At 38.0% G+C, this 26,338-nt stretch overlaps 1 protein-coding gene across 4 annotated transcripts; it reads right to left on the reverse strand.

Moving 5' to 3' along the window:
- Positions 1-212: 212 nt before the first annotated feature.
- On the reverse strand, positions 213-23,118 carry MS3_00004356 (uncharacterized protein). Of its 4 annotated transcripts, XM_051212266.1 has the most exons (12): positions 23,090-23,118; positions 17,387-19,101; positions 12,935-14,018; positions 12,262-12,371; positions 12,090-12,174; positions 11,980-12,049; positions 11,874-11,925; positions 11,734-11,831; positions 11,188-11,294; positions 9,444-9,511; positions 8,298-8,506; positions 213-2,301 (listed from the first exon to the last, which is right to left on the reverse strand). In XM_051212266.1, the coding sequence occupies exons 3-12, from the start codon at positions 12,964-12,966 to the stop codon at positions 1,876-1,878; spliced, it is 1,257 nt and encodes a 418-aa protein (XP_051072428.1). In that variant the 5' UTR covers positions 12,967-14,018; positions 17,387-19,101; positions 23,090-23,118; the 3' UTR covers positions 213-1,875. The 4 variants fall into 4 exon arrangements, with proteins under 4 accessions (XP_051072428.1, XP_051072427.1, XP_051072426.1 ...); XM_051212265.1 differs by lacking the exon at positions 23,090-23,118 and having other exon boundaries at positions 11,188-11,831; positions 12,090-12,371; positions 12,935-19,400; XM_051212268.1 differs by lacking the exons at positions 213-2,301; positions 23,090-23,118 and having other exon boundaries at positions 4,075-11,831; positions 17,387-17,541; positions 17,581-19,400.
- Positions 23,119-26,338: the final 3,220 nt, after the last annotated feature.

Here is a 26,338-nt window from a genome sequence, read left to right on the forward strand (position 1 = left end):
TATATATATATATATATATATATATATATATATATACCTTCGTTAAGCTATATCATATGGTCTAATGTAGTGACAATGTGAATGATGTCAACGAAATACTAGACTGAATTAATTAAAAATATATAAAATCGAACTGAGTTGTGATGAAAAAAGTAAATAAACTTTTAGCACTATTAATTCAAGTACACAAATTTATTGAAGAAACAAAGTCACACAAGGTAGTTTTACAAACTTTTAAAGATGACTTTTTTTACAACTGACATTATTGAAAAGATTATCTTAAATTCAAATTATAATCCTTTAATAGTACATATACATGCAACTTTATATGGAATCTAACTGGACTTTCAGACGTCACAACCAATACAACTTTTTTTTAATACATGAGATCTAAAATCCAATAGTTCATATTTTCACCTTAAATTGATTAGATCTCTAACAAGAATTTCTAAACAAAGGAATCAACCAGTTACCATAGAACAGATGGTATGTAACTAGCAGTGGGATCCAGGATGTGAGTTTCGTTCTAATTGGAACTCATTAGTTGGATGTACCTGAATCCTAGAGTTGATTTTCACTACGGAAATCGGACTTAGTATCATTCGCTTCAGATATCATTGCGTTATTCACTTAGCCACTGAGTCCAGATATCCATTCACTCGACTGAAAATTCGATTAGTTTTATTTGGCATGTGGGTATTCTTTGCAGATTGCCTCTATATAGCCGTTATGACACAAGATGATATAGAATAGATGGAAGACCGATAAAATCCCAGTAAAATGATATCAGCAACAGGACAATCCAAATCATTTTAGATTCCTTTAAATCAATCAGTAGGTTATAAGCAACATAGAGCATGGTATATATGCGCACATTGATTCAAGTTGCCACACCATGCAATTATTACGACGAATGACAAATAGTAACAGTAACAGAAGTGGTAGGAAATATTAGGGGCAGGATAGCTGGTCTAGAGGTTAAACGTTCTCGCGAGAGACCGATGGTTCTGGGCCCGAGTCCCGCATGCGGGATTGTTGCTGCGCACTGCTGAGCCCCATACTAAGGCGAAACGGCCGTCCAGTGCTTCCAGGTTTTCAGTGGTGGTCTAGCATAGATCGACTCATGAATTCAACCTTACAAAATTAGATAATGTGTTCATTGTAGAAATTTTCGCTACATTCTTTACTTATTTAACTAGGTGGTTCACCGTTACATTGATAAGTTGTTTCTGTTTTATTTCTCCCATAACGTACTAAAATAAGAATACCTGTTCAGACTTAACTCTATATAAAAAATTCATCAGAAAGTGATCGCCTTTAGTATTAAGCTTGAAAAAAATTTCAGATTATATTATGCATGGTGAAATATCATACCAACCTGGTTAAAAAAATGCTTATTCATTGGCAGACCTTTATCAACCTTGATATGATGGCCAGACTTTGTTTTTTAGCGAAATCATAAATTATTCATCACAAATTGACATCATAATTGTGTATTCATTAAAACTCATACCACTATAGATGAAATCGAAGAAACCTTTTCGAGTGATAAACCTACTACTTATAAGTAGTTAAGATCAGTGAATACACAAAATAGCTTAAACCGGATCATGTTTTCAATGAAATTCAATAATCTCCACAATCATATGCTGAAAAGTATTTATTCCAGCTGACCTGATATACTGCTACATTGCTAAAACGACATGTTCGTTCAAAATTAACACGTGAAAGCTTTGGTTAACCCACACAAATACATTCAGCAGAAATAAACCAGGGAATATATATTATTTGTGTATATAGAACTGAATATATATAAGTATATACTGCCAAAGTTTTATACAGATATGCAGCCATAATCGCTTTGTCTTTATCCGTCTACCTGACTCCCATATGCTGCATTCCACCACCTTGTGGATGCATACGTGGTTGGCTAGATGACGTCATTGATCTTTGTTGTTGTTGAGTTTGGTGATCCGGCATATTATGTATACTACCAACAGTCCCCGTAGCACCACTACTACTTCCTGTACCAACAGCACCTGTACCCGATGGAACAACTATTGATCCACCATGAGTTTGTTGTTGCGTCCCACTAGATAGATTAGATGATTGAGTTGCAGAAGTACTATTACAACCCGTTGGATTGACAGAATTGCCAGATTGGTAATTTTGTGAAGTATGTGGCGATTGAATGACAGGACGTGGAAGTTTTTTTAATAATATGTTAGGCATTTCAGCAAGTTCATCAAAACGACGCCATAAATCATACAAACTAAGTAGATGACGAGAAATTTCCAACACCTAAAGTAATATGAAACAGTATTACACAGTAATATTATAGAATCAAATCATCTTAGTGAGGGAAAGAAGATAAACAATAAAAATCAGATTGAATGGGACACAATTTATCGATATGATACAAAGTAGCTGCTTTTAAAAGACGGAGAGCACCTGGACAATAGAACTTTTTAGAGTGGAATACCACATCAAGATTTCATGGTAAATCAATAAAATTGTAGATGTGAAAAAAATTTACAGTGGACAACCGAACTATTCGCTAGGACAAAAGTCATTTTTTACGCTGACAATCTTAATAATTTTGACTACCTAGAAATACCGATAATTATCAGTAATGGGTTGTGGAGACTGTTGAGCTTAGATTGGTATCAGCGAATGACACCGTTGGATGCCGGCTCAGTGGTCTAAAGGTTAAGCTTTAGCGTGAGACCGAAGGTCCTGGGTCCGAGTCCCGCGCGCAGGATCGTGAATGAGCACCGCTGAGGAGTCCCATGCTGGGACGAAATGGACGTCTAGTGTTTCCAGGTTTTCACTGGTGGTCCAACATCGGTCCGTTCATGATATCAATCTGAAATACCGATAAGTTGTGACAGTGGAATTTCTGAACTAAAACTATACTACTTATAATTAATTAGCTTTTGTTCCCTTTGTTGAATTTTACTGGTTAATCTTAAGCTAACTATTTTTTTACTAGTTATCCTGTCCAGTCACATTGAGCCGATTTTCGTGCATGTGTGAGTTGAGATTTGATTGTTAATGTCGCGCTCATGACCTTGAACAAGAGTTAAACACAAACTAATTATTATCTGTTGTAGAATTTAAAAATACTGAGAAGCCAAGATGATTTTTTCCATTTTATTCGACCTCAGATGCGCTGTTTTGGTAATTCTAAAAATATATACTACTTATCACTCAATAATACAACATTAAGCATAGTTTGTCTCCTTCCATTGTCTAACTTAATTTTCCAAATACTAGAAGTATTCATTAGTAGCTGTGTTTGAGCGCCGATAATGCCAACAATTTCATAAAGTAAAATCAAATAATAGAGAAACATCCCAACAAGTGCTTGAATCTAATCATGATAAACAAATCTATCTTAAGCTAAAAAAATATCTCAATCTCATTATTTTTTATGTTTAACTTTTGACTGTAGAATATTACAATGTCACAACCACGAGTATGAGCTCCATTACCGAAAAGAAAACCATTCCCATCAAAACTGCTTTTTAGTTGGAAAGTCAGTACGTAAACATAGAGAGTACGTTATGCGGATTACATGATGTGTTTTGTTGCTAACAATATTCAATTATTTGGTATGTATATGGAAGTAAGATTCAGGACATGAGTTTCATCCTATTCGGCACTTGTCTGCATGTATCCGAATGTTGATGTTCACACTGAGACTTGAAACTAGTACCTCTTGATGCAAACGCTACTGGGTTGTTCACTGAGAAACTGAATTGAGATAGCCACTGACTTGTTCGACGAGTATGAAGGTAGAGGTCTTAAATAGGACGGAAAGCACATCCCGAGTCTACCAAGAACCACATTTGGTTGATCAACAATGACTTGAACCACAAATGGAAGAAATTTATGAATTTTCAGATGCTAATAAAATTTCTAAACAATACAATTGTAAGGTTGGAATTTGTAAAATATGGATAAAATATACAATTATTTATTTCAATGATGGGTCCACAACAAGACCATTATTCCGATATATATATATATATATATATATATATATATATATATATATATATATATATATAATTCGGTAATTAAATGCACTTGCCTTCCAACTACATTTTATGTAAATGCTAATGACAATAGTCAGTCATAAACAATGTAGAACATGGCACATATGTGCATCTGTCCAAATTGCCACATCATGTCAGCACAGCGGGATGAAATTATGAAGACGAGTAGCAGCAGTAGTCGCTTACATGTGATTCGAGAATGAAAGAACCAAGGAAAAACAAAGAGTAAGCAGATTTGCCCCATTACGACCAATTTTGAGCGACAACATTCGTCGTCTCCAACCACTAGTTGGGATGATTACAAGGACCCCGAATAGGTAAACTGCACCCACTAACACGGCTCGATCCAACAGTAAATGACTTCATGGACCGATGGCATGTTTTGGCTTGACTGCTTATAGATTTCGTCGAACCTACTCATACAACAGTCATCATCAAGGGTCCAGATAGGTGGTTATTGGGGATACTTGATACATATGAACGTTCGCTACCTCATCAACTGATTTCTCATTTTTTAATGACACTGGGTGGTTATTTAGACAGAAGTGCAATGAATTTCAACCTAGTAGTTGAAAGTCGAGCACTTTAACCACTGACCAATCGGCTTAAACTCAAAATCATGGTTATCATTACATGTTTGCTGAGAGATCAGTTATCAGTGTATATATGAAGTTGTGCTCACCAAATCAACTTCACCTGACTAATGTAATAAGTCGGATTAAGATGACATATATATGTTTTATAGTTTTCATTGTGATAAGTCTTGCTAATTTGAACGCTTTATTCGGTTCCTAAGCTATTCTGGTAACCCGCAAGCTAGAACTATGCAGCGACCTGAACACACGAGAAAAGGCGCAAATTAAGCGAAAAGCACTTTACTCCGAAGGTCCCTTCTTGTACAAAAAAACACGGGTATTTATAGATTATTAGCATTTGTCAAATCAACATTAAAATTTGAAATATTTCCATACTGTAAATTTAGAACAACATTTATAAGCGAACAATATTATTTCCGACTAGATCCTCATCAGGCTTTACTCTAATATACAGTAATATTCATATGCATATACGAAATCATTAAACCAATCAAGGTAGTTTATATTTTGGCCAATCCGCTGAAAGATATTTTATGCTACTGACCAATAGTAGCATACCACGTTAATATTCTAGAAAGCTCCCTCGTGCTCTGATTGGCTGAAACCCTTCGGCTCAATTAGGGCCTCTGGAGGCTCCGTTGTAGTTCTCGGGAGCCGACTTAACACCTCCCCGAATAAGATTTCTTTCTAGGATCCACTTTTGGCTTGACAACTGGTTTCCGGCGGCGTCTTCCTTGACCGAAGCTTATTTTCAGTGTCCTTGGGCATATGTAAAGTCGATGTCTAAGATTAACTCTAACGGAAGATTCGGCTGGTTATTTTGAGTCTGCATCGTTCTTTTGTCTTTATGGATCTGATTCGTATGTCGTATATATGTTCCAAAAGTTCCTCGGACTCTGTACAAAACTTTTCCCAATTTTTGTACAACTTTCCCCGGCTCCCATCGGTTCTTCCCGAGGTAGTATTTAATGAAAACTTCGTCACCAACATTAAAGCTCCGGATATTTGGATTGTGACTGTGCTCATCCACTAATTGAATGGCAACATGGCGTTGAAAACGGTCCGAACATGGCTTCAACAGGAGACTTACCATCCGGAACATTTGGGTTCGGAGTGGTTCTGTAGGGTGTTAAAAATTTTGTGATTATCTGTCCAGTTGTACCTTCGCTTCTCCTTTTCAGTAATGCTCGTTTAAAAGTGTCCACAAAATGTTCTGCTTGTCAGTTCGATTGCGGATGATAGGGCGGAGAACAAAGATGAGTTATTTCATTTGCGCTGCAGAAATACTTAAACGATTCTGCGATGAATCGCGAGCCATTATCAGTTACTAAGGTCTCTGGAACTCCGTAGCAGCTAAACAAGGTAGACAACTTGTGGACTGTTTCTGATGTCGTACAATTAAGCATGGTATATACCTCTGGCCACTTAGTAAATGCATCCACAATAATTAGAAACATTTTTCCTTAGATTGGACCAGCAAAATTTGCGTGAAGTCTTACCCAGGGTCCTGCAGGCGTTGGCTCACATTTCAAAGGAGTTTTAGCAGCTTAAATGCATGATGGACAGTTACGGCATTTATTCTCGATATCTTTGTCGATTGACGGCCAATAAGCATAACTACGAGCCAACGATTTCATTTTACTGATTCCAGGATGGCCACTGTGAAACTGCTTGAGAACACTGTGACGTAATAACTTCGGAACAACAATTCGATCACCGGACATAACACATGAGTCGATAACCATTAGTGAGTCCCGTCGACGAAAATATTGCAAGTTTTCCGTCGAGACGATTGTTTGGCCATTTGATCGGGAGATAGCATTTGACTGTGCTCAATGTCTTATCACATTCAGTGATCTTCTTGATGTTTTCAAAGGTTACTGGGAGTCCATTGATTGCGTCATCCAATACGCGATGAACTTCTTCCTCGGCTTTTATATTTCTACAAGAGTCTCCTCTGGGGTTTTTGATTGGAAGCCTATTAATCTTGACAATGCGTCAGCTTGCCCGAAGGCGGTAGTAGACTGATAAATGATCTTGAAATCGTAACCCAGAAGTGTGGTTGCCCATCGTTGAAGTCGGTTAGCTGTATGAACAGGAATTCCTTTCTTTGACCCCAAAACTGCAAGTAGTGGCTTATGGTCTGTTATTAGGGTAAAATGTCGACCATACATCATCTTATGGAGCTTTTTCACTGCAAAGATAATTGATAGGGCTTCTTTCTCAATTTGACTATAGTTCCTTTCGGTCGGTGTCAAAGATCTGGCAGAGTGGGAGATAGGTTTTTCAGACCCATTAGGAAAATTGTGAGTGATAACTGCGCACACACCATGGTTAGAAGCATCTGAGGTAACGACCATTGGTAGCGAAGGATCATAATGCGTCAATAAGAGATTGGAAGTTAGGAGTTGCTTGATTTTCTCGAAAGATGCTTGACAGTCCGCAGACCAATTCCATCTTGTACTCTTTTGTAGTAGGTGGTTTAGTGGAGCATGTAGAAGATGGAGTTTGGGGAGGAAGGCACCATAATGGCTGACCAGTCCCAAGGACGATCGTAGGGTAGGAATGTCCCTAGGTCTAGGCATTGTTCTCACAGCTTCAATGTTCTCTGGGTCTGGTCGTCTCCTACCTTTATCTATTATGAACCCAAGGTACCGTACTTGCTGCATATAGAAGTCACACTTTTCCGCTCGGAGGTGAAAACCATAATCGGCTATGCATTCTAGTACCTGGTCCAGTTTCTTCTGCAGGTCCATTTTGTCTGCTGCCATAATTGTGATATCGTCTAAATAAGCTGCTGCCCCTGGGATACCTTGTAACACAGTATCCATAATTTGCTGGAAAATAGAGGGAGCCGTCTTCTCACCAAAAGGTAGTCGGTTATACCGGAACAGACCTTTGTGTGTGTTGATCGTCAGGAGATCTTTTTTTCATCAGATACCGGGATTTGTAGATACGCGTCTGATAAGTCCGATTTCCCAAAATATTTGCCAACGTCCAGCTTGGCGAAAAGACCTTTTGGTAAGGGTAACGGATACTGGTGAGACTGCACATAGACGGACGCTTCCATTCGACATCTTGACAACCACTATTGGTGCAGCCCAGTTTGAGAGGTTCACAGGTTCGATAACACCCATTTCCTGAAGTCGTTGTAGTTCTTGTTCAACTATTGGAAGAGCAGCATAAGGTACAGGTCTTTTGGGTCGAAAGACGGAAGTAGCTGCAGGTTTTAGGGTTAACAATGCTTTGGCCTTCGTACATTCTCCCAATTCTTCTTTAAACACGTTGTGGTGCCTTTTTGGCACGGCATTTTTCTGGTTCCACTCTAAAGTGTTGTCAGTTCTGATTCGTCTGCAGATGTTGTTAATAGAATGGTCAACAAAATAAATACAAATTATCCAGCATAAGGTACTTCTGCGATGTATTAAACTATCTCTCTGTCTTGAATAACAAGCGAGCACACTGGATAAAATAAAAGGATTCATAATTAGAAAGGTCAACAAGACCCCACGTAATGTTGAGCCGATGATAAAATCCCTTTTACCTTAGAAACAAAATCCATCTACCAAAAATATTTACTTATTGCAAAGAAACAACAGCACACAATCATTCAAATAAACAAAAATAAGTTTATGCTCACTCTTTCCATATCTACATTTAATTCACTGAACCAACGATCAGCAACTAATGAAGGATTGACAGTTGATTGGGTTTGGTGCCCAAAATAACCATGTTTATTTGATGAAATAGATAGACTGGAATTCATAAATGATGATGAACTGATATTGACGGAGCCGATTAATAGGTCAGGATTACTTGAAATAATCACAACGGCCAGTTGTAGACAACCTGTGTTTTATTTTGAATAATAATATATTCTGAAAATTAGTATCGAGTGCATAATAGTTTATGGGCATGGTTGGGTTGACAGGAATAATTAGGTAATAAAAATAAACGTAAGTTAATACTTCCAGAAAGAATGTGACTTCTAGGTTGTTCCAGATAAAATTGATAAAAACGTGAAATAGTGATTATTAGAGAGGACGCATAAGTCTTATAAGAATAATTTTACAGTTCTTTATATTACAGATTACATACACAACAGAATTAAAAAAAATATTTAACAAGCAGTGTGTTATCATTAGTATACAAACTGATAGCATACAATGAAATGTTAAAAACGTGGCATGAATGAATTATAAGATAAATTTTGACATAAAAGACCCTACATAACTGTCACAAAAAACTAATTTATTACGCAAAGGAATGCTTTACAATGCAATGTTACAGTTGAAAGTGAGTAGTTTGTCCTAGTTTTCGAAGTGCTTTCATAAGGTATTGTGTCTGTAGACTCTTTCATGAAACCTTTAATCATTAGCGTCTCATGATGAAGGTATTTTTACCATAATGATGAGAAAAAGTGGGCATCAGTAAATTAAACAGAGTTGATGGATTTGAGAGACCTATCTAGGGGTTTGCGAAACTCACTAATGCATACAGGCTTCAAGGTCCTGAAAGAACAAATGGAGTATGAATCTACTCTGGTCATTGGCTATCGAGAGATCGCATCACTTGGTGCTAATCCACTACCTTGGGGATGAGATCTTGTAGTTAAAGGCTCGGGCACTCACTCAATTAGTAATGATTACTGTAGTGGCCAGTTGTTCAGAAACTTTAATATTTTAAATGAAATGAAATAAAGTAGCCAGTCGGACTTTACATAAAGCTCATTAGAATCTAAGAGAAATAAGGACTTAATAATACATATGGTAAAAAAAGAACATACCTAGAGCAATTATATAGGGAGGATAATGCAGGCACACGTCTGTTCGAAAACTATCATTTACTAGCCACCTTTACATATATCGACAAAAAAAGATGATCGAAAATATATTGTAATCATTTGCAGCATATTTAAAAAAAGTATACAATTAATTCATTGATTTGTGAGTTCATCTTAGATGTACGAATTAGAAAAATCCAGTTACCCAATAGTCCTAAGGTTTCAAAAGATCCTAAGATAGTTAGAAATACCTTAAGAGTAGTGGTAAAGTGAAATAATTCATTAATAAATATGAGTTTCCGAAACATGTAATGGGATCCCAAATTTGACAAAGTAGTGTGGAATCATATGTACAGACTATGGAATCATAATTATGAATAAATGGAACGGTTAACTCAATAAAGGTATGATGACTGCAAGTCTTGTACCAAAGTGTGTAAACAGTGTTCGACAATCGCTTTGAGTTTTTCGAAGCTCCTCTTATTCTGAAGATCAGTGTTGTTGGTTATTTTCCCTTTTGCAGTTGATTTAGCCATACGCATCAAACAGTAAAGACAGGAATGTATGATAATGAGCATTAAGAACAAAGAATGACTGTATGGAGGATACGTTATGTAGAGATGGTACCTATTATTTCCTTGTATTTTCTCTTTTTTTCTCGGATTATATCCTCGATGTCAGATCTTTCTTACTATCACTGGTACTACTGCTACTATTTTATCTTGCTGTACTGATGTGGTATGGTAACTTCAGACATGTTGGGGGTATGGAATCCTTAAATACAACATAGAAAGAAAATCAATATCGATTTAAGATGAATTCTTGTTACATTAAATAATTAAGTGTAAATTCTGTTTATAGACTTTCAATACGTTCCTCACTGATTTGTGTTCATTGACAATTATTCGAATCGTAAACTGTGATAATCATAATCGATAGACGGACGTCCAGTGCTTCCAGGTTTTCCAGGGTGGTCTAGCTTCAACTGACTCATGATCTTAACCATTGAAATTACTACAATCTCCACAAAACCCATCTGATATCATAAATGTATTTTGGGTTTTACTGGTTCTTGGATCAACAAGCTTCTAAACAACAACTCGACTTCTTACTCGAGTTAGTGAGGCAGTGAAGATGATGATAGCAATAGTCGCATTCACTGTATTAAAGCTGGATTTGTGAATAGTAGCTTATCGTATGAACAGATTAGGCTGATCTACATGTGTACCAGGTAGTTATGTTACTTATAAACGACTGAGTTGGTGCGTTGTGACAATTTTGTGCAATCTCCTGAATTAGTAGAGTCCTGATATCCAATGATGATTAACCGTTGTTCGGATACAGAATGTGGATTTTCGACTTCTTCAGTGATCAAAGTAGCTAAGTGGAAATAAGATAGTTGGGCTGATCATCAGTAAACGAGGACAATTTCGATAATGAAAATCCTCGATTACCGATACTCGCATATAAGATAAAATTATTACTACTGATTTGATGAGCTGCAGACATTATCGTGCATTTTCTCAAAAAGTACTATACGATCACTTGGATTCTAAACTGAGACTAAATTGTATGAACCCGAAGTGTCCAGATTAGTACTCCACAAGCAACACTGACCACAACATACAGACATAATTTGCAAGAAATACATAAAGTTTTTGGTTGAGACAAATAGCATATAGACCTTCGGTGTGTTTGTTTAATAACCTAAAATGTTCTGTACGAAGGTTTACAGGAAACGACTTACCAAGCACGCTCTAACAGTACGTCAGCATACTCATGCATTTGAGGGCGAAGTTCATCACAAAACTGTACCAACGGACGATAAGGATGGAAGACGACTAATGAACAATCCTGAAAATAAAATATTTGGAGAACTTCAGAATTCAATTATGACTAAAACAGAAAATGTATTACTGCTTGATGTGGAATGCAAGTGGGCAAAAAGCTTACACCAAAATTTAGTGCTTATAATTATCTCCCTCAAAGACGCAAAGAAAAGCTTAATGGCTCCATAAATACCATCTACCACTTCCAGGACTACTGTACCTTATCAGCCAAAGCTTTACACAGCTTATGACTATATATCAAACCACGATTGATAGAACCAAGGATAATCTCTCTGTTATGGTCGTACTTAATTTACTTTATTATTGGTAGGATGTGAACATAAAAAATAGTCCCAACTCTCCAACCCTCATGACCAATATTTTTCCACGAATTATTTTCGACAATAAAATGACATCACCCCCATTTTCTTAATATCACAAATTAACCAAAACAACAATCTCACCATTGCTTCAAGTAAAATAAATTCACATTCCAATACATCTTGAGCACGATATGGATAACCGTAACCATCAGGAAAATAGATTAAATAATGACTATGAACTAGGATTGACCGAATTAATAGTTTTAAAAAACATAACTTACCCACATTACGACATGATGTCATTAGATTTTTTTGAGAAACTACGCCAAATTCCTAAAATCGGTAAAGATTTGTTCGACATAATTTTTTTAGAATAAGCAAACCAACCTCAACTTTAGATGCTAAAAACAGACACGATGGAGCCATCAACCATGGGTCGATAGTCTTAAATGAATTGCTTTATTGTTACAGATAATATCCTCTCATATGCAACCTACCGACTGTAAAATCTTTTGAAATATACTAAAGCGGTTGCAATTACTTGTTGACGGACTTCAACGCTTTTGCCAAATGCTTGAATGACTATAAAGATGGAAAGACAATTTTTAAATGAAAATGAAAGTGGTGATAACGGTGCCAGAAATTTATGAGGTTTAAAGCATAACATACCATCAGTAAAGAAAAGCATTACTTTCTGATATTCTTCTTCGCTACCAAGAATTTTTAAATCATTCGCTCTATGTATCATTACATCTTGACGATCCAATAACCACTCTAAACTGTAAATTAAAGAATAAGTATGAATAGAGGAGATACTATGAAACAAAAGTGTAGCGATATATGAATAAGAACTACTTTTCCTGTAAGTAGGTAACTTCTCTATATAACCTATTTTGGAATGTACAACTAGGAGACGTGGTTGTTGAAAGTAAGCAATGTGTAAGGGCTTTTGTTTGCATTCTCCCTTAATCTAATGTAAATTTATCGAATGAGAACTGTTGAAGTATATAAAAGAGTAGCTTCCATTCAAACGATGAAGTATGAGTTGTTTAGTTTCACTCTAATCACCAATCACTGCTATATCATCTAATTAGGCGATCGAGTAACATATTGCAACTTACAACATTTTAATGGACATTCTCATGGTATCCTTATTTGCATCTCCATTAAATGCAGCTTATATCATCTAGAAATATATGTTAAAGATAGTGTTGTCAGGCAGTAGGATATACTGATTTGACGTATGTAATAAGTCAAAAACAGAAAATAAGCGGTAATGTGCTAATTACTTAATAATAAAGGAGTTAAGTCTGATGAGCTAACAGAGAATAGCAAGACTTACTAGTTTGAACTGCGCCAAAAACTTCGTGCCATGACACACTATATAGCAACGCGATTTACGATGGTTATGTCCTCATTTTAAAAATCGTTGACCATGAAGTCTCTAAAACGAACGACATGAAAATAAGATATTAGATTGATATTATTTTAACTGTCTATCTAATGGTAAGGTACAGGACCAATCAAAGATTCCATGACTCCTGTTCTTAGTTATCCCAGCCATTATAAGCAGCATATCTTTATCTCGTTGCATCAGCATAGGCTTCGTGGAGATGCGGTGAAACAACGCGAAAACATTACTTGGTAGATTTTTTTATTTGATGTGTTATAGTGTCACGCATGAACTAGTTTTTGTTAACTTGTTTAACTTTACAGTGACTGGCTTAGTCCTGTTTAGGAGTCCGGATATGTACACACAAAAAGTATCTGAAGAACCTAAACTAACAACCAAACGTTGCTAGATGTTTCCAATTTCCCACCTATACCAGAATAATTATTGCTAGTAAGAAATCTCATCAGAAAAACAGGTTTTCCAACTTATTATATGTGAACGACAATCATACATAAGTTTTCCATGGAATTCTAAGCTTTCAGAAATCTCAACTTATTGGTCAGGCGAGAAAATGCTGCCAACAAGGTACATATAAACAGTCACATACGCCTGGAAAGATGAGTGCTATTGAATGATATATAAAAATTACAATTTCAACCAGAAAAAACTTAGTTTTATTTTGGATACAACATTTTATACAAGTAACGCCAAATTTTAAAAAAAAACAGATATGGTTTCGACTAGTTTGCACAAAGATTCAGAAATACTGGGTGTGCCGTAAGCAACAAAATTTGCGCTGACAGTCTTCAGTATTAAGGATGGTAGGTTGGTGAACCTGTGTTAATCCTGACAGATTGCCTTCCAGTGAAGGTTCTGCTTTTCTTTTAAAATATTCACTGATGGGGCTAATACCACTTGTTTGAGTAAGATGTTCCAGTCACTGACTACTCGATGAGAAAAACGGGACCCCACATTAAGTTTGTTAGATTGCAGTTTGCGAACCTTCTTGTTATGACCTCGGAGATTATTAGTGCTGGAGGGAGCAAAAAGATAAGACATATTAACACCCAAATCATAATTAAAGATACGAAATACCAGTATAATGTCACCTCGTGTCCTACGATACAACAAGGGGAAAAGTTTTAGGCGTTTTAAACGTTCATCATAAGGGATTTTAGAAAGACCCTTCACTAATTTTTCCCCACACTCTGGAAAAGCTCAAGTGAGTTGGTATTCTTTATCTGCAAACAATAATAACAATGACCTAAGCAACAGCGATTACTCGTTAACGTAAAGAAGGAAGAGCAGGGGGCCTAAGGTGGTGCCTTGGGGTACACCACTTTTGACCGGATTCCGGTCGGATAGCGCTCCATTGACCCTCACTCTCTGTATACGGTCACACAATAAGTTTCCTATCCACTCCTGAACAGAACCTATTATTCCGAAGTTTGAGAGCTTCTGTATAAAACCTAAGTGTGAAACCTTGTCAAATGCTTTGCTAAAATCTATGAATATCACATCGACAGACAGACCATTATTTAAGGCCGCAGTCCAATCCCCTCTCGCAATAAGTAGGTTAGTTAAGCATGAACGCTTGTTACGAAACCCATGTTGCTCAGGAGCTAACAGATTGTGTGAATCTGTTTGACTTAACAACTTAACCCGAATTATCTTTTCCAGTAACTTAACGACCATCCTGGTTAGACTGACAGGTGGGTAGTTAGATACGATCTGTCTCTGACCATCCCTAAATATAGGACTGAATATAGCGTCTTTCCAATCTCTAGGTACTTGGGAGAGTGAAAGGGACATATTTAAGGGTGTCGCGAGAGATGACAGCAGCCGTGGATGTAACCCGTCAGGTCCCGGTGTCTTAGAGGTTTGAGGTTAGTTATCAATGGGTGAACAGTTTCCCCAGTCACATATGCAGATTTTATGGCTGGTATCTCGGCGTGGTTAGGATAAGTATTTGTAACAATAAACGTAGCGTATACTTATTGACAAGGAAAGTAATCCATGGTACCCTAAATGATCGCCATGATTTTAGGCTCTATAAAGATATCGCAACAGAATATGGTAGTAGAACGTAGTCATGTGGTCTGCGCGAAGCATTTGAAACTCTACCATAACTTCGTGTTTCGACTAACAAATTTTCCTAACCCTGTCCTGTTTTTCTTTCTTAATTTTTGTCGATCATCTTCACCATCATCCACAAGTGAGGTCTGTGTACCAGGCGAGTTATAGACGTATTCTTTCTCACACCCTTTATTCCCGATATCCTCATATAAACAGCTCGTTACACTCCAATAGCATGTAGGGCCAGTGAAGTGTCAATGGGCCATACCCAAATCATCTAGCAGTCGGCTAAATAAATGCCGAGAGGTTCACCTACTCTCTTCAAGGTCAGGGGAACGTCGCGAACTGGCCTATGCAATGATGGTCCCAGCCTTTTTCTTGTAGCTACTCTTACTACGATATTGCTGTAACAACGCCATTTGTGTTGTGTGTTCATCAAAACAGTCATAATACCTGTATACAACGAAAGACTAATCCATGTTTGGTCCTAACCGCAAGGCGTGACTTTGACGTTAGCTGGTTGATCAAACCATTACCGTCTAACTCGTGTAGGCCCACAACCATTCGTCACGGATCACATACGTTAGTGATCTACAAGCGTATTGTATATACAGACTAAAATGGAACCACCACATAATGGCATTTCATCGATCGGCTTGTTTCTGATTTAATCCTAACCATATGACAGTGCGTCATGGTACCTATGACTGGAACAATAGTTATATTGGGTTACACCGTGTCAGACAGTTCGGTTGGAGAATGGTAAATCAACGAGAAAAATTTATCGCAAATCCGTTAATTGCATGTCTTGATCTGTCTGCAACCAAAGGTGGATTACCAAAGGACTGAAGAACGCCTCAGTAAGTTCAGTCTTCAAAACGGGAACAAGACACAAACCCGAAAACAGTCGATCTGTAAGCTAATCAAAATGGTTTTTAAAAGTTTAAAAACGTTTATTCGGAAGGAGTTGGCTAATAATATAGACGAAATCCATATCCTTCATGAAAGGTGGCATGGCCCTATATCAAATTATTCACGTCTCACTAAGTTACTGGTAGTCCGTGAAAGTTGTTGCTCTCTTAAATACTAAAATTTACTTGCAGATGTAGCCTATATTAACTTCACTAAGAGTTTTGACAAAGATCCTCACAACTGACTGCTATCTAAGTTAAGAGGTGTCGGGATTGGAGGCGACTTATTTATACGGATGAAGGAGTTCCCAATTGTACATCAACAAAGAGCACAAACGAACTTGTAGCTGGTACTTGGTACATTTTCGACCAGTTTGTGATTTAATATATCCTACAGATATTGTACTAGAACTGTAAATGCGATACTAACGATATCAGTCTATGTGAAAGCTATAGTCAGAACAAGAACGGCTTGTTTTTAAATCATATCTGTTTCTGGACGTAAAAACATTTCGATTAGTTCAATAATCAAATGAATTATGGTCGTTAAGTGGAATGCATAAATATGCCGGCCAGTATTGCGTGTCTTATTGAAGTGAATAAAAATCATGAGTCACAATAACATAGTAGTATAACGATGTCCTTCTAATGGAATGTCACAAGCAACAAGGATAGTCTACGGCCATATCAGACAACGTTGACGTGGTAGGTGCATAAACAACGCCTTGATTGGTTAGTTGTGGACATAAATAACAAACAGTGGTGTTACCCCTGTGTGTAAATGACTTTTTTCGTACCCTATCACCATCAGTTTTGCTATATGATGAGTGTATCAACATATAGAGTAATAAAACGTGAAGGTGAAAGATAAGGGCTTCAAAGTGACCTGGAGAAACTATTTGACTTGTCTGAACTTCAGCAGTTGCGGATAAATACTTTCAGGTGCATTATTTTGCATATCGACTGTCAAGGTACGGATACATACACAGTGAACAACATTGAGCTACCTGTTGTCCAAACACAAAATGACATAGGAGTCATTGTTAACCAAGACTTGAAAACAATTGCACACTACCCTGCAGTAGCCGGCAAAACTCTTCGAATGCTAAGACCCATACGCTGAGCATTTAGTCATGTCAGTGTTGATAACCTGTCATCTTTGTATAAAGATTTAGTTCATCCGAAAATCAAACAATGGATACAAGATGCTAACCTCTGTCAAATATGACGCAGTATGCTCTTATGAAAGGTTTATAAAATCACAAATGAACTGATTTCAGAAATCGTGATGTTTCCATATGATGATAAACTGGTTAAAATAAACCTATTTCACTTGTCATGTAAAAGAACTAGAGGTGACGAGATCTCATATTTTAATTATATAATGATAACTTTACAAACTATATGCCCTCACTTTTCTGGTCTTCCAAAACAAAGAACTTGGAACACTAAAAAATTCAAAAGCTCAGAACAAATCACTTGTCAGCTGTCTTTTAACTTTTTCCTCGAATTATGAACGAATAGAATTCATCACTCTAACAAATGATTGAACCTCTATCAGACAAAGGACTTCAGAGGAGGTTAAACCAACTGAGAGACCACCATTACCAGGACAAATAGAGACAATCCAGCCTACTGTCTTTTCCAAACTGAAGCTGAAACGGTGAACGCAGGAATGCTTGGACTGTAAGGTAAAGGTCAGCCATACAGACGTGGTCAGATCGTGTAACGTCTTCTTTTTCGCATCGAATACATCTTTCTATAATCTACCCAAATATGTTCGACGGAACTTCTTAACAGCATGATTCTAACTAACATGATGGGATGAATCAGTGTAGACAATCGTGTGACTTCCACACAACATCCTATAGATTGGGTAGGCACACCAAGGTAGATCTACGATTTAGGGATCAGATATATTATTGTAGTGCATAAATAAATGCTTGTAATACCTACCTAGACACCAGTATAACATAATATGTTCATTTAAAGAATGAAAATGTTGGGTGATTTGAATTCAGCAAAAAGGATTTGAATTTCCTCGTTTGTGATGCTAAACGCTGAAGTTGATCAAGGTTCTTCGGGATGATCTCCACGATATTGTCATAAACCACACGAAACGTTGCGCAGCTGATGAGTTCCAGTAGGACGAAATGAGTGTGTTTTGACCTTTTGAATAATCACCCATCATCTCTGCTTGCGGATTTGTAAGTGACTGAAATGCTTGGGTGACCGGTAAGATTGTGCAAATTAGATTTCCAAACGAGAAACCGCGTCTAAATTATCTCACAATGTGTTCGCATCTCACGAATATTATTATAGTGACTTCCCGAGTCACTCCTATAATATTAACCAACAAATTATTATTTACCTTGCTGATTTCTCGGTACACAAAGGGGGTGGATTCCAATAACCAACCTTAATCACTTCCACATTAGTATAGTCCACGGATAGAGGGCTTATAATGTCGCACCAACATTGTTCAGTTGATCAGTCAGATGTGATTATAACCCAGCACTAGTCTTTCTCAGAAAAATCACGTAGTATAGACCTATTTGAAAACTGGAATCACTGGATTCTCGAGAAAAAACACAAAAATCCAATACTGCAAGCCTACTACATTTGACAACCATCGGTATCACTGTTTATAAATGACCAGACTTGTATCTTGAATTAGCACACTTGTAATACGTTGATCATAAGTGTTGAAGAGTGACTCATGTTTCATCATAATATACATCAAATTTTTAATAATTTTTAATATTTTTCGTGTACAGTGTACGGTTAGACCGTCACCAACCTCCTTGATTTTAACACCTGTAAATCGCAAATGCTGACAGTTAACAGTAGCGAAGATCCACTGAGTATTTAGTCGATTGACTGATTGATCATTTCAGTTTCAGTTTCAGTTTGGGAAGGACAGGAGGCTCGATGGCCTATGTTAGTCCTGGCAATGGTGGTCTCTCAGTTGATCCAACTTTCTTCTGAATGAGTCGACGGATGGAGCCTCAACCACGTGCTGAGGTAATGAATTCCACTCGTTTATGATTCGATGGGAAAGTCGATAGTCAGCTGACAAGTAATTTGTCCTGGGCTTGTGAACTTTTTCGGAGTGTCCTCGTAAATTCTCTGTTTCGGAAGACAAGAAAAATGAGGGCATGTTAGGTGCGAATTTATCACTAAGCAATTTGAAAACTGTAATCAAGTCCCCTCTAGTTCTGCGATATGACAACGGGAAAAGGTTCAGCTTGGCCAGTCGAGATTCATACGGAAGCTTCGCTATTCCGGGAACCAGCTTAGTTGCCGTTCTCTGAACCTTTTCCAGAAGCTCACTGTCTTTTTTAAAGCAGGGGCTTGCCGCTTGTATGCAGTACTCAAGTTTAGGACGAACGAACACTGTATACAAAGTCAAAAACGTTTTAGCGTCGACATGACTAAAAGCCCTACGTATTGACCATAAGGTTCTAAAACTTTTGGCGGCTATTGCACGGCAGTGTGCAGTAGTCTTTAAGTCTTGGCTAACGATAACTCCTAAGTCATTATATGTCTGGACGACAGGTAGCTCAGTGTTATTCATCGTGTATGTATCTGTGCCTTGATGACCGATATGCATCACAACACACTTGGAAGTATTTATGGGCAACTGCCAGGTTTGAGACCATTCAGCTAATTTCTTCATGTCATTTAGGAGTTCTGAGCTATCACCCTCACATCGTATCGCTCTCCATATCTTGACATCGTCAGCATATAGCAAGACCGATGATGATAGGAAACGAGGAAGGTCATTTACATACAAGAGGAATAGCACTGGCCCCAAAACTGTACCCTGGGGCACTCCACTAAGCACAGTTTCCCAGCTAGATAACTTTGAGTTCACCCGAACTCTTTGTTGACGCCCAACTAAGAAGTCTTTTATCCACATCAATAAATTGCCTCCAATCCCGACTTTTCTTAGCTTATATAACAGCCGGTTGTGTGGAACTTTATCAAAAGCTTCACTGAAATCAATGAAGGCGACGTCTACAGGTAGCTTTTGGTCCTTAAGAGCACACCAGCTTTCACGAGCCACTAATAAGTTAGTGAGACAAGAATAACCTATTCTGAAGCCGTGCTGCTTCTCCGAAAGGATCCGGTTTTCAATGAGGTACCTAAACAGCTCCTTGTGAATAATCTTTTCTAATATTTTAACAACCACACTAGTTAGGCTAACGGGGCGGTAGTTCTCAGGTTTGTGTTTCGTGCCTGTTTTGAAGACAGGACTTACTATGGCATTTTTCCAATCTTTCGGTAAGCGACCCTGCGTAACGGATAGGTTAAAGCATGTACTTAAAGGGCTTGCAACGAAGTTAGATAATTCCTTCAGTAGCCTACGATGTAATTCATCGGGCCCCGTGGATTTACCTATGTCAAGCTTATTTAGCAGACCAAATACATCGAGTTCTTTAATGGTCACGCTATCCAGTGTATGTATGGGGGGATCTGTATACGCTGATGAGAAGGGCGCTTCTATGGTGTATGCATTGCTAAAGTAGTTCGAGAACACTTGAGCCTTACCAAAGTCGTCCTCCACTAATGATGCGGCAGTACTGTCTCCCCATATTGCAGGAATATTTCCTCTTATTTTTGTTCTTTGGTTTATATAGGAATACAAATGTTTAGGACATTCTATGGATTCCTTAACAATCTTTTCTTCGTACAAATTTCTAGACTTACGGAGGGTTGAGGCACAGGTATTCCGGGCTTTTCGATACTGAGATTTTGTCTCATCAGCTCCCAGTAACCTAAATCTATCCCACATTTTTCTTCTCTTACGGAGAAGGATGCGGACCTCCCTACTGAACCATGGTGGGGAGTTTCTCGGCCCACTTGGCACAGTCCAAGAAATGTGGGGTGCGGTAACTTTTAAGTATAAATTTCGAAATGCGTCCCAAGCCGTTTCAATTGAGGACTCTGGGTCTATTGTCCAATCTACTAACGATGCTGAGTGCATGATATCTGGTATGTTTGCTTTCCAGACGTTGGGTCTGGACTGGACTGACGCGTCCTCATGACTGGCAGTTATATGGAAGTCGAAAGTTAAAACTGCGTGGTCACTTTTACCTAAGGGTGGCATATGATGGAGGTTCGCAACATCATCCTCATAGTGAGTCAATATAAGATCTAGTAAGGATGATTCAGTGTCCGGGTCGTACCTAGTCGCTTTTTTCACATGTTGCACTAGAGCACATGTGATAACCCCATCAACTAGTTCCTGCTCGAAAGAATTCTCCGACGATTTAGTTCGCAGATTTTCCCAGTCTACCATAGGTGCATTAAAGTCCCCTAGGATTAGACATCGACCACTTTGGGACCAAGTATTGAGACTGCTTAACAGGACTTCATTTACCTCACAGCTTGGATTGTGATAGACCAAACCAATCCACAGCTCTTGTCCCTTGCATTTCAAGCGGCAGCTAACTAATACACACGTCCCACTCTCATGGGATACACTATCGATAATGGTAAATGGGATAGCATTCCTAATGAATAGAGCTACTCCCCCTCCTTTGCGCTTTTGTGTTCTGACGGCCCTTACTAACGTAAAAACCCCGAAATCAAGTTCCATACTATCTATAGCCTGTGTCAGCCAGGTTTCTGTGACTGCGATTATGTCTGGCTTTGTAGAGTCAATCTGTACACCTAGTTCCGATCGCTTATTAAGTAAGCTTCGTGCATTGGTGTAACAGATCCGAAGCCTGTTTAAGTGCCTTCGTGCTTCATCCAGAGTGGCTTGGGCATCATTCTCTGTCGAAGTCTTACAACCCGAAAATTTACAATTTTTAGGTCCTTTTCGCCAGCGTCTAACCTATGTTGTAGTTCTTTCTCGGCTTCCCGTCTTTTAACACGGTCTGCCAACGGTAGGTCCTTTCGGATAAAGACTCCTGAACCCTTTAATTTGTGTCCATTTTGTAAAATTAGGTCACGTTCGTTCGAAGAGCCGAATACTACTTTAAGCAGTCTGGAATGATTTGGTTTCGAGTCCGTTAGACTCCCTAGTCTATACACCTTTAGCAAGGTGACCCCAGTCATATTTTGAGGCATGAGTTGATTAAGCAGCTGCCTAATCAGTACAATGTCATGCTCAAAACGAGCTTTAGGTTCAGAGCTATCGCTCTCCTTAATTCTATGAAAAATAGCTGATCTGTCGCTATGATCAGCTTTCGATTTTTCAACCACTTTTACGGGGGCAGGTTTCCCTTTTATATCAATACTTTTCTTCCTTACAACCTTTACCCATTCGTCAACGGTGCTGGTAGAAGCAATAACAGTTGCGTCAAACCTAGTGTTGGGTTTTGGGGGGTTGTCGACGACCTGAGGGGTCGTGTTATGTTTACCATTTGAAACCGATCGAGCCTTGCGATTGCGGCTCCTAGGTGTTTCCTGTTGGATCCCATCTGGGAGACGTGGAACAGAAGACCCTACTTTTCTTGAGCATTTTTTAAGGCAGGCCTCTTTGGAGACTGCTTTTCCTTCTTTGACGGGCGTGAGTCATCTATCACCGGACTAACCTTAGTTTCCTTCACGTTGACTTGCGCGTCGACAGATCGAGTGCTGTTTGACGCGCTCCGACTATGTTTGCTAAAACACTTCTTTGCAGCATCAACCAGTGAGATGGCCTCGGTTAGCAAACTGTTTGCATCCGAGCAGCACTGTTGACAAAGCCACACGCAACCCTTCTTGCTGAACCGTTTGAAAGCAGCAGGCGTTAAGTTCGTGCAAACTTCGTGGTACCAGCCTTTGCACTCGTCGCACTGCATGCCGCTTTCAACAGGATAACGACAACCCGGACGTTGACAACTGCTTTTTTTACACTGTCCGGTCATTTAGGAGGGGTTCTTTTTTAAACTGTGATGATACTCAGAACAAAAAAAAATTATCAATGACCAAAAGTGAAGGGCTGTAGATTGCTAGGACCAAAAGTACTAACAGATACAGTTGAAAAAGAGGTACTCAAGAGTACCAACGACAAAACAGTAAAAATGATACTTTAGTCGAATACTTTAACTGAAATAAATTCAATTAAAGTGAAAAACAGTAGTCTTGATACGTAATAAACGATCAAAACAAAGAAATTTACTCAGCGAGGAAAAATACCACTATACTTTTTAAATAGCGCGCGTGCGATGATACATATATAATATATATAATATATATAATCTCGAACAACAATATGTTATATGAGGAATGCCAATTTACAGGCAAGATAAATCTGTTACAGATGATATTGGCTTCACTGTAGTGGGTTACTCAGTTAGGTTGATATTTTATGAGGTACATTGGCTGTAGAATTGGGGGAACAACAATCCTCACGTATAAATATAAATAATGTTAGTAAAACTGGAATTCTCAATATAAGGGTGGACGCACTTTATGGGGGTCGCGTTGCGACATACCACTGGTGGTCGAGAATGAGTGCCCGTAAGGTTGAGAGCTTCTAGTAAACGCAACTCTATATCCTTCTGGAATACTTGAGGTATTAATGATGGCGCAGGACGAAGTCACATGTTCCATGTGTGTTTTCTGCGACACGTCACGATGATGACGAAAACGAAAGTAAAAACAAAGGAGGAGAAGCAGCAAAGACAATGTTCATGCACATTGAAGTTGGGTCATTTGTGGTGGAATAGTTAAGGTATGAATACTTATTCTAATTCTCTCTTATTAAGATACTTTTTAAGCAAGAGCATTCTAATAAGTTAGGGAAAACAAGTGTAAATATGGCATGAATGGACAAAGGACTGCACAAATAGAGTTGATTAAAAAGGAAGCTGAAAGTATAGGATTATGAGTAGTTTTGGGATATAGTACTGAAAACAGTATTCTGATGCAACTGGCTACTTCCGCTTTTTTGTCGAAGCTAGTTCTGCTCATTTCGATTTTTATTTGTTTAATGTGGTCATGAGCAGGCTTCATTTTAGCGTAATTATCCGATTTTGCTTGTAATAGGTTTTCTCAGCGGGAAGAGACACCAATTCAACGTCTCGTTTTAAAGGGGTATTTTGCATCATAAATCAGCATCAATGCCGATGATTCGTGACATCTCGCAAGACCATAAGTATGCACTGACCTAGCACGTACGAACACATCTGCGCCTCATTCAGATATCATGGGCTCTCTCCATTTATAAACCAAAATGGACTTCAAGTTCAGTTTGTCTTATTTTTCCTACTTTGCAGTTGTATTAGTTACTTTTTCCACCCCATTTCTTCACTTGAAGTAGACAGTCAACTCACTGGACCTATCGATACTGTTCAACTAAACTCGATCGCTAAGGGACACTCACTACCACCCCAAAAAGTCAAGAGAACCGCACAATCGACTGCCTACTACCAGTGGTCTCACATCTATGGGGCCTGTTACCCATCAACAGGTTAGGACAACACAAAATAACATCAGCACCAAGTTAATGTGAGTTTCCTCATGTTTATCCTGTATCAGCATTTTACTCTTCTATACACCATGTTGACTGGCAATTAATATTATTTCTCCACTCGTTACCTTATCTACAACTCATATGCTTCTATAATTTTCCGCCTGCTTTGGTAAAAACTATCCTACATTAAACCAATCTTAATGCTTATACTCTGATTGGCAAACTACACTTTATACTATAGTCAGTTAAAGTACTGCATCGATGACTTACCCACAGTCCATAATTTGTAGCTGCCTGATAAGCTTGTAAAATGATACTTATAGAAGTAGTGCTTTCCAACAGGATGTGAAACACAGAGGATTGTGTGAGGTATGACATAAATCCAAAAATAAGCTTAAATGAGCCTAACATCACACAAGGAGGGAGGGTGGAGTTACTGACCAGCAAGCATTGATGGTGAGGGCGATGACTTCAATCCACCCATGTTTGTGGGGCAGGACGTTTTGTATGTATCAGGCTCTTTAGGATTGAGAATAAGCCAATCAATCTGTGATATAGATTGTCTTCCTACGCTCACCACTAAGACTCATGTTTCCAATTTTATGCTGGATTAGCTATTCTACTAAGACAACACATAACATGCTGACTCGGACTTTTGCATTAAAATTGTGCGACTGGCATTGGATGGACAAAAAAAGAAAGAAAAAATTAGACAATAAAAGATATAGTTATTCTTATTCTTAACACTTCACCCTCTATATGCACACTTATTTCTAATAAGCCGCTTTCCTTGTACCAAACTTGACTTCCTTTCCTTATGTGTGCTTACTCTATTTTGTTAAACATCACAACTCATTGTTCTTTATTACTACATTCTCTTATATGGAGCCTCTGACTTCATTCACTCTAACAAGAGATAATATGAATTTAATCTAGTTTATTATACCTCTATCTGTTCTACTATGAAATTTTAAGCAATGTTTTGCATTCATATTCAAGTACCTTGTTGCTCTTCCGTTTCTCTTTCTTTTTTTCCTCAGAATCTTACTCTGAGGGCACAGCTATGGAACTTCTGACGTCTGGAACAAACTTGACGTACGCGTCTCCTCAAAGTTATAGTTTGCAGCAAGCGCTCTAAGAGTGTACTTTATAACAACTATAAGCTTAATAAGTTAAGAAACATGCTGTGAGCCAACAAATGTTGTAATTTGTAGATCATGCCTTTAAAAATGGAGTGTACCTGCCCATGAAGAAATATATTATCATTATTATTAGTAGTAGTATCTTAAGAAACATGGATAGACTAAAGTTTTCTCCCCACTAACATGTTTGTTGGTCAGTTGCGCCACCCTCAATTCTTTTTAATCTTAGGTTTTCTTGCGTTTGTGGTATGCACGAATATTGTTTCAATCTAAGTTCCATGTTGCACACCTTGTTGGAATACACTGTGTCTGTCAGTTCTATGATACATGCAAATCAGATAGATAAAGCTCTTATATTAAGGGTTTCATTTCCATCTAGTAAATCGCACTCTATAAAGTTAAGTAATGGTAATCGTTATAAGATGCTGGTCAGATGGTATGTGGTTTAGAAATGATAAGGACAGATAGCTGATCAAATAATATCAAAGAAGACTTTAGAGCTGCTAAATTTCCTAATAAGGCTATAAGTAAATAAGATAGCAAATCATTGGAAAGAAGTCACAAAAATTTAGGATATTTTGAGCTTCTTATGATCTGCTATAGTTAAGCAGCATCCATAAGTTTAGTGAGTTATCTGCTTACGTGAAATAGGAATTAAAGAAGGACATGTCAATGCGTGGGAAAAATGATGGAACTTTGAACATTAGGGAGATTCAGAATCTAAATTTTAGAAGTAGGAGCATGAGAGAGCGCCTAATAAGGAATAACGGGAGTGGGGACATCATGTGTTTTATTGTTTGGTTATGCAAAT

Source organism: Schistosoma haematobium, chromosome ZW (genome assembly GCF_000699445.3).
Source record: "Schistosoma haematobium chromosome ZW, whole genome shotgun sequence".
In the NCBI taxonomy this organism is placed as follows: Eukaryota; Metazoa; Platyhelminthes; class Trematoda; order Strigeidida; family Schistosomatidae; genus Schistosoma; species Schistosoma haematobium.

Excerpts from the sequence above, each read along its gene's own strand:
- MS3_00004356 (XM_051212266.1), bottom strand. The coding sequence starts at position 12,966 with ATGGCACGAAGTTTTTGGCGCAGTTCAAACTA. Across the intron at positions 12,175-12,261 it reads AATGCTTTTCTTTACTGATG|TCATTCAAGCATTTGGCAAA; the intron begins GTATGTTATGCT and ends CCATCTTTATAG. Across the intron at positions 11,295-11,733 it reads TTATTTTACTTGAAGCAATG|GATTGTTCATTAGTCGTCTT; the intron begins GTGAGATTGTTG and ends TTTTATTTTCAG.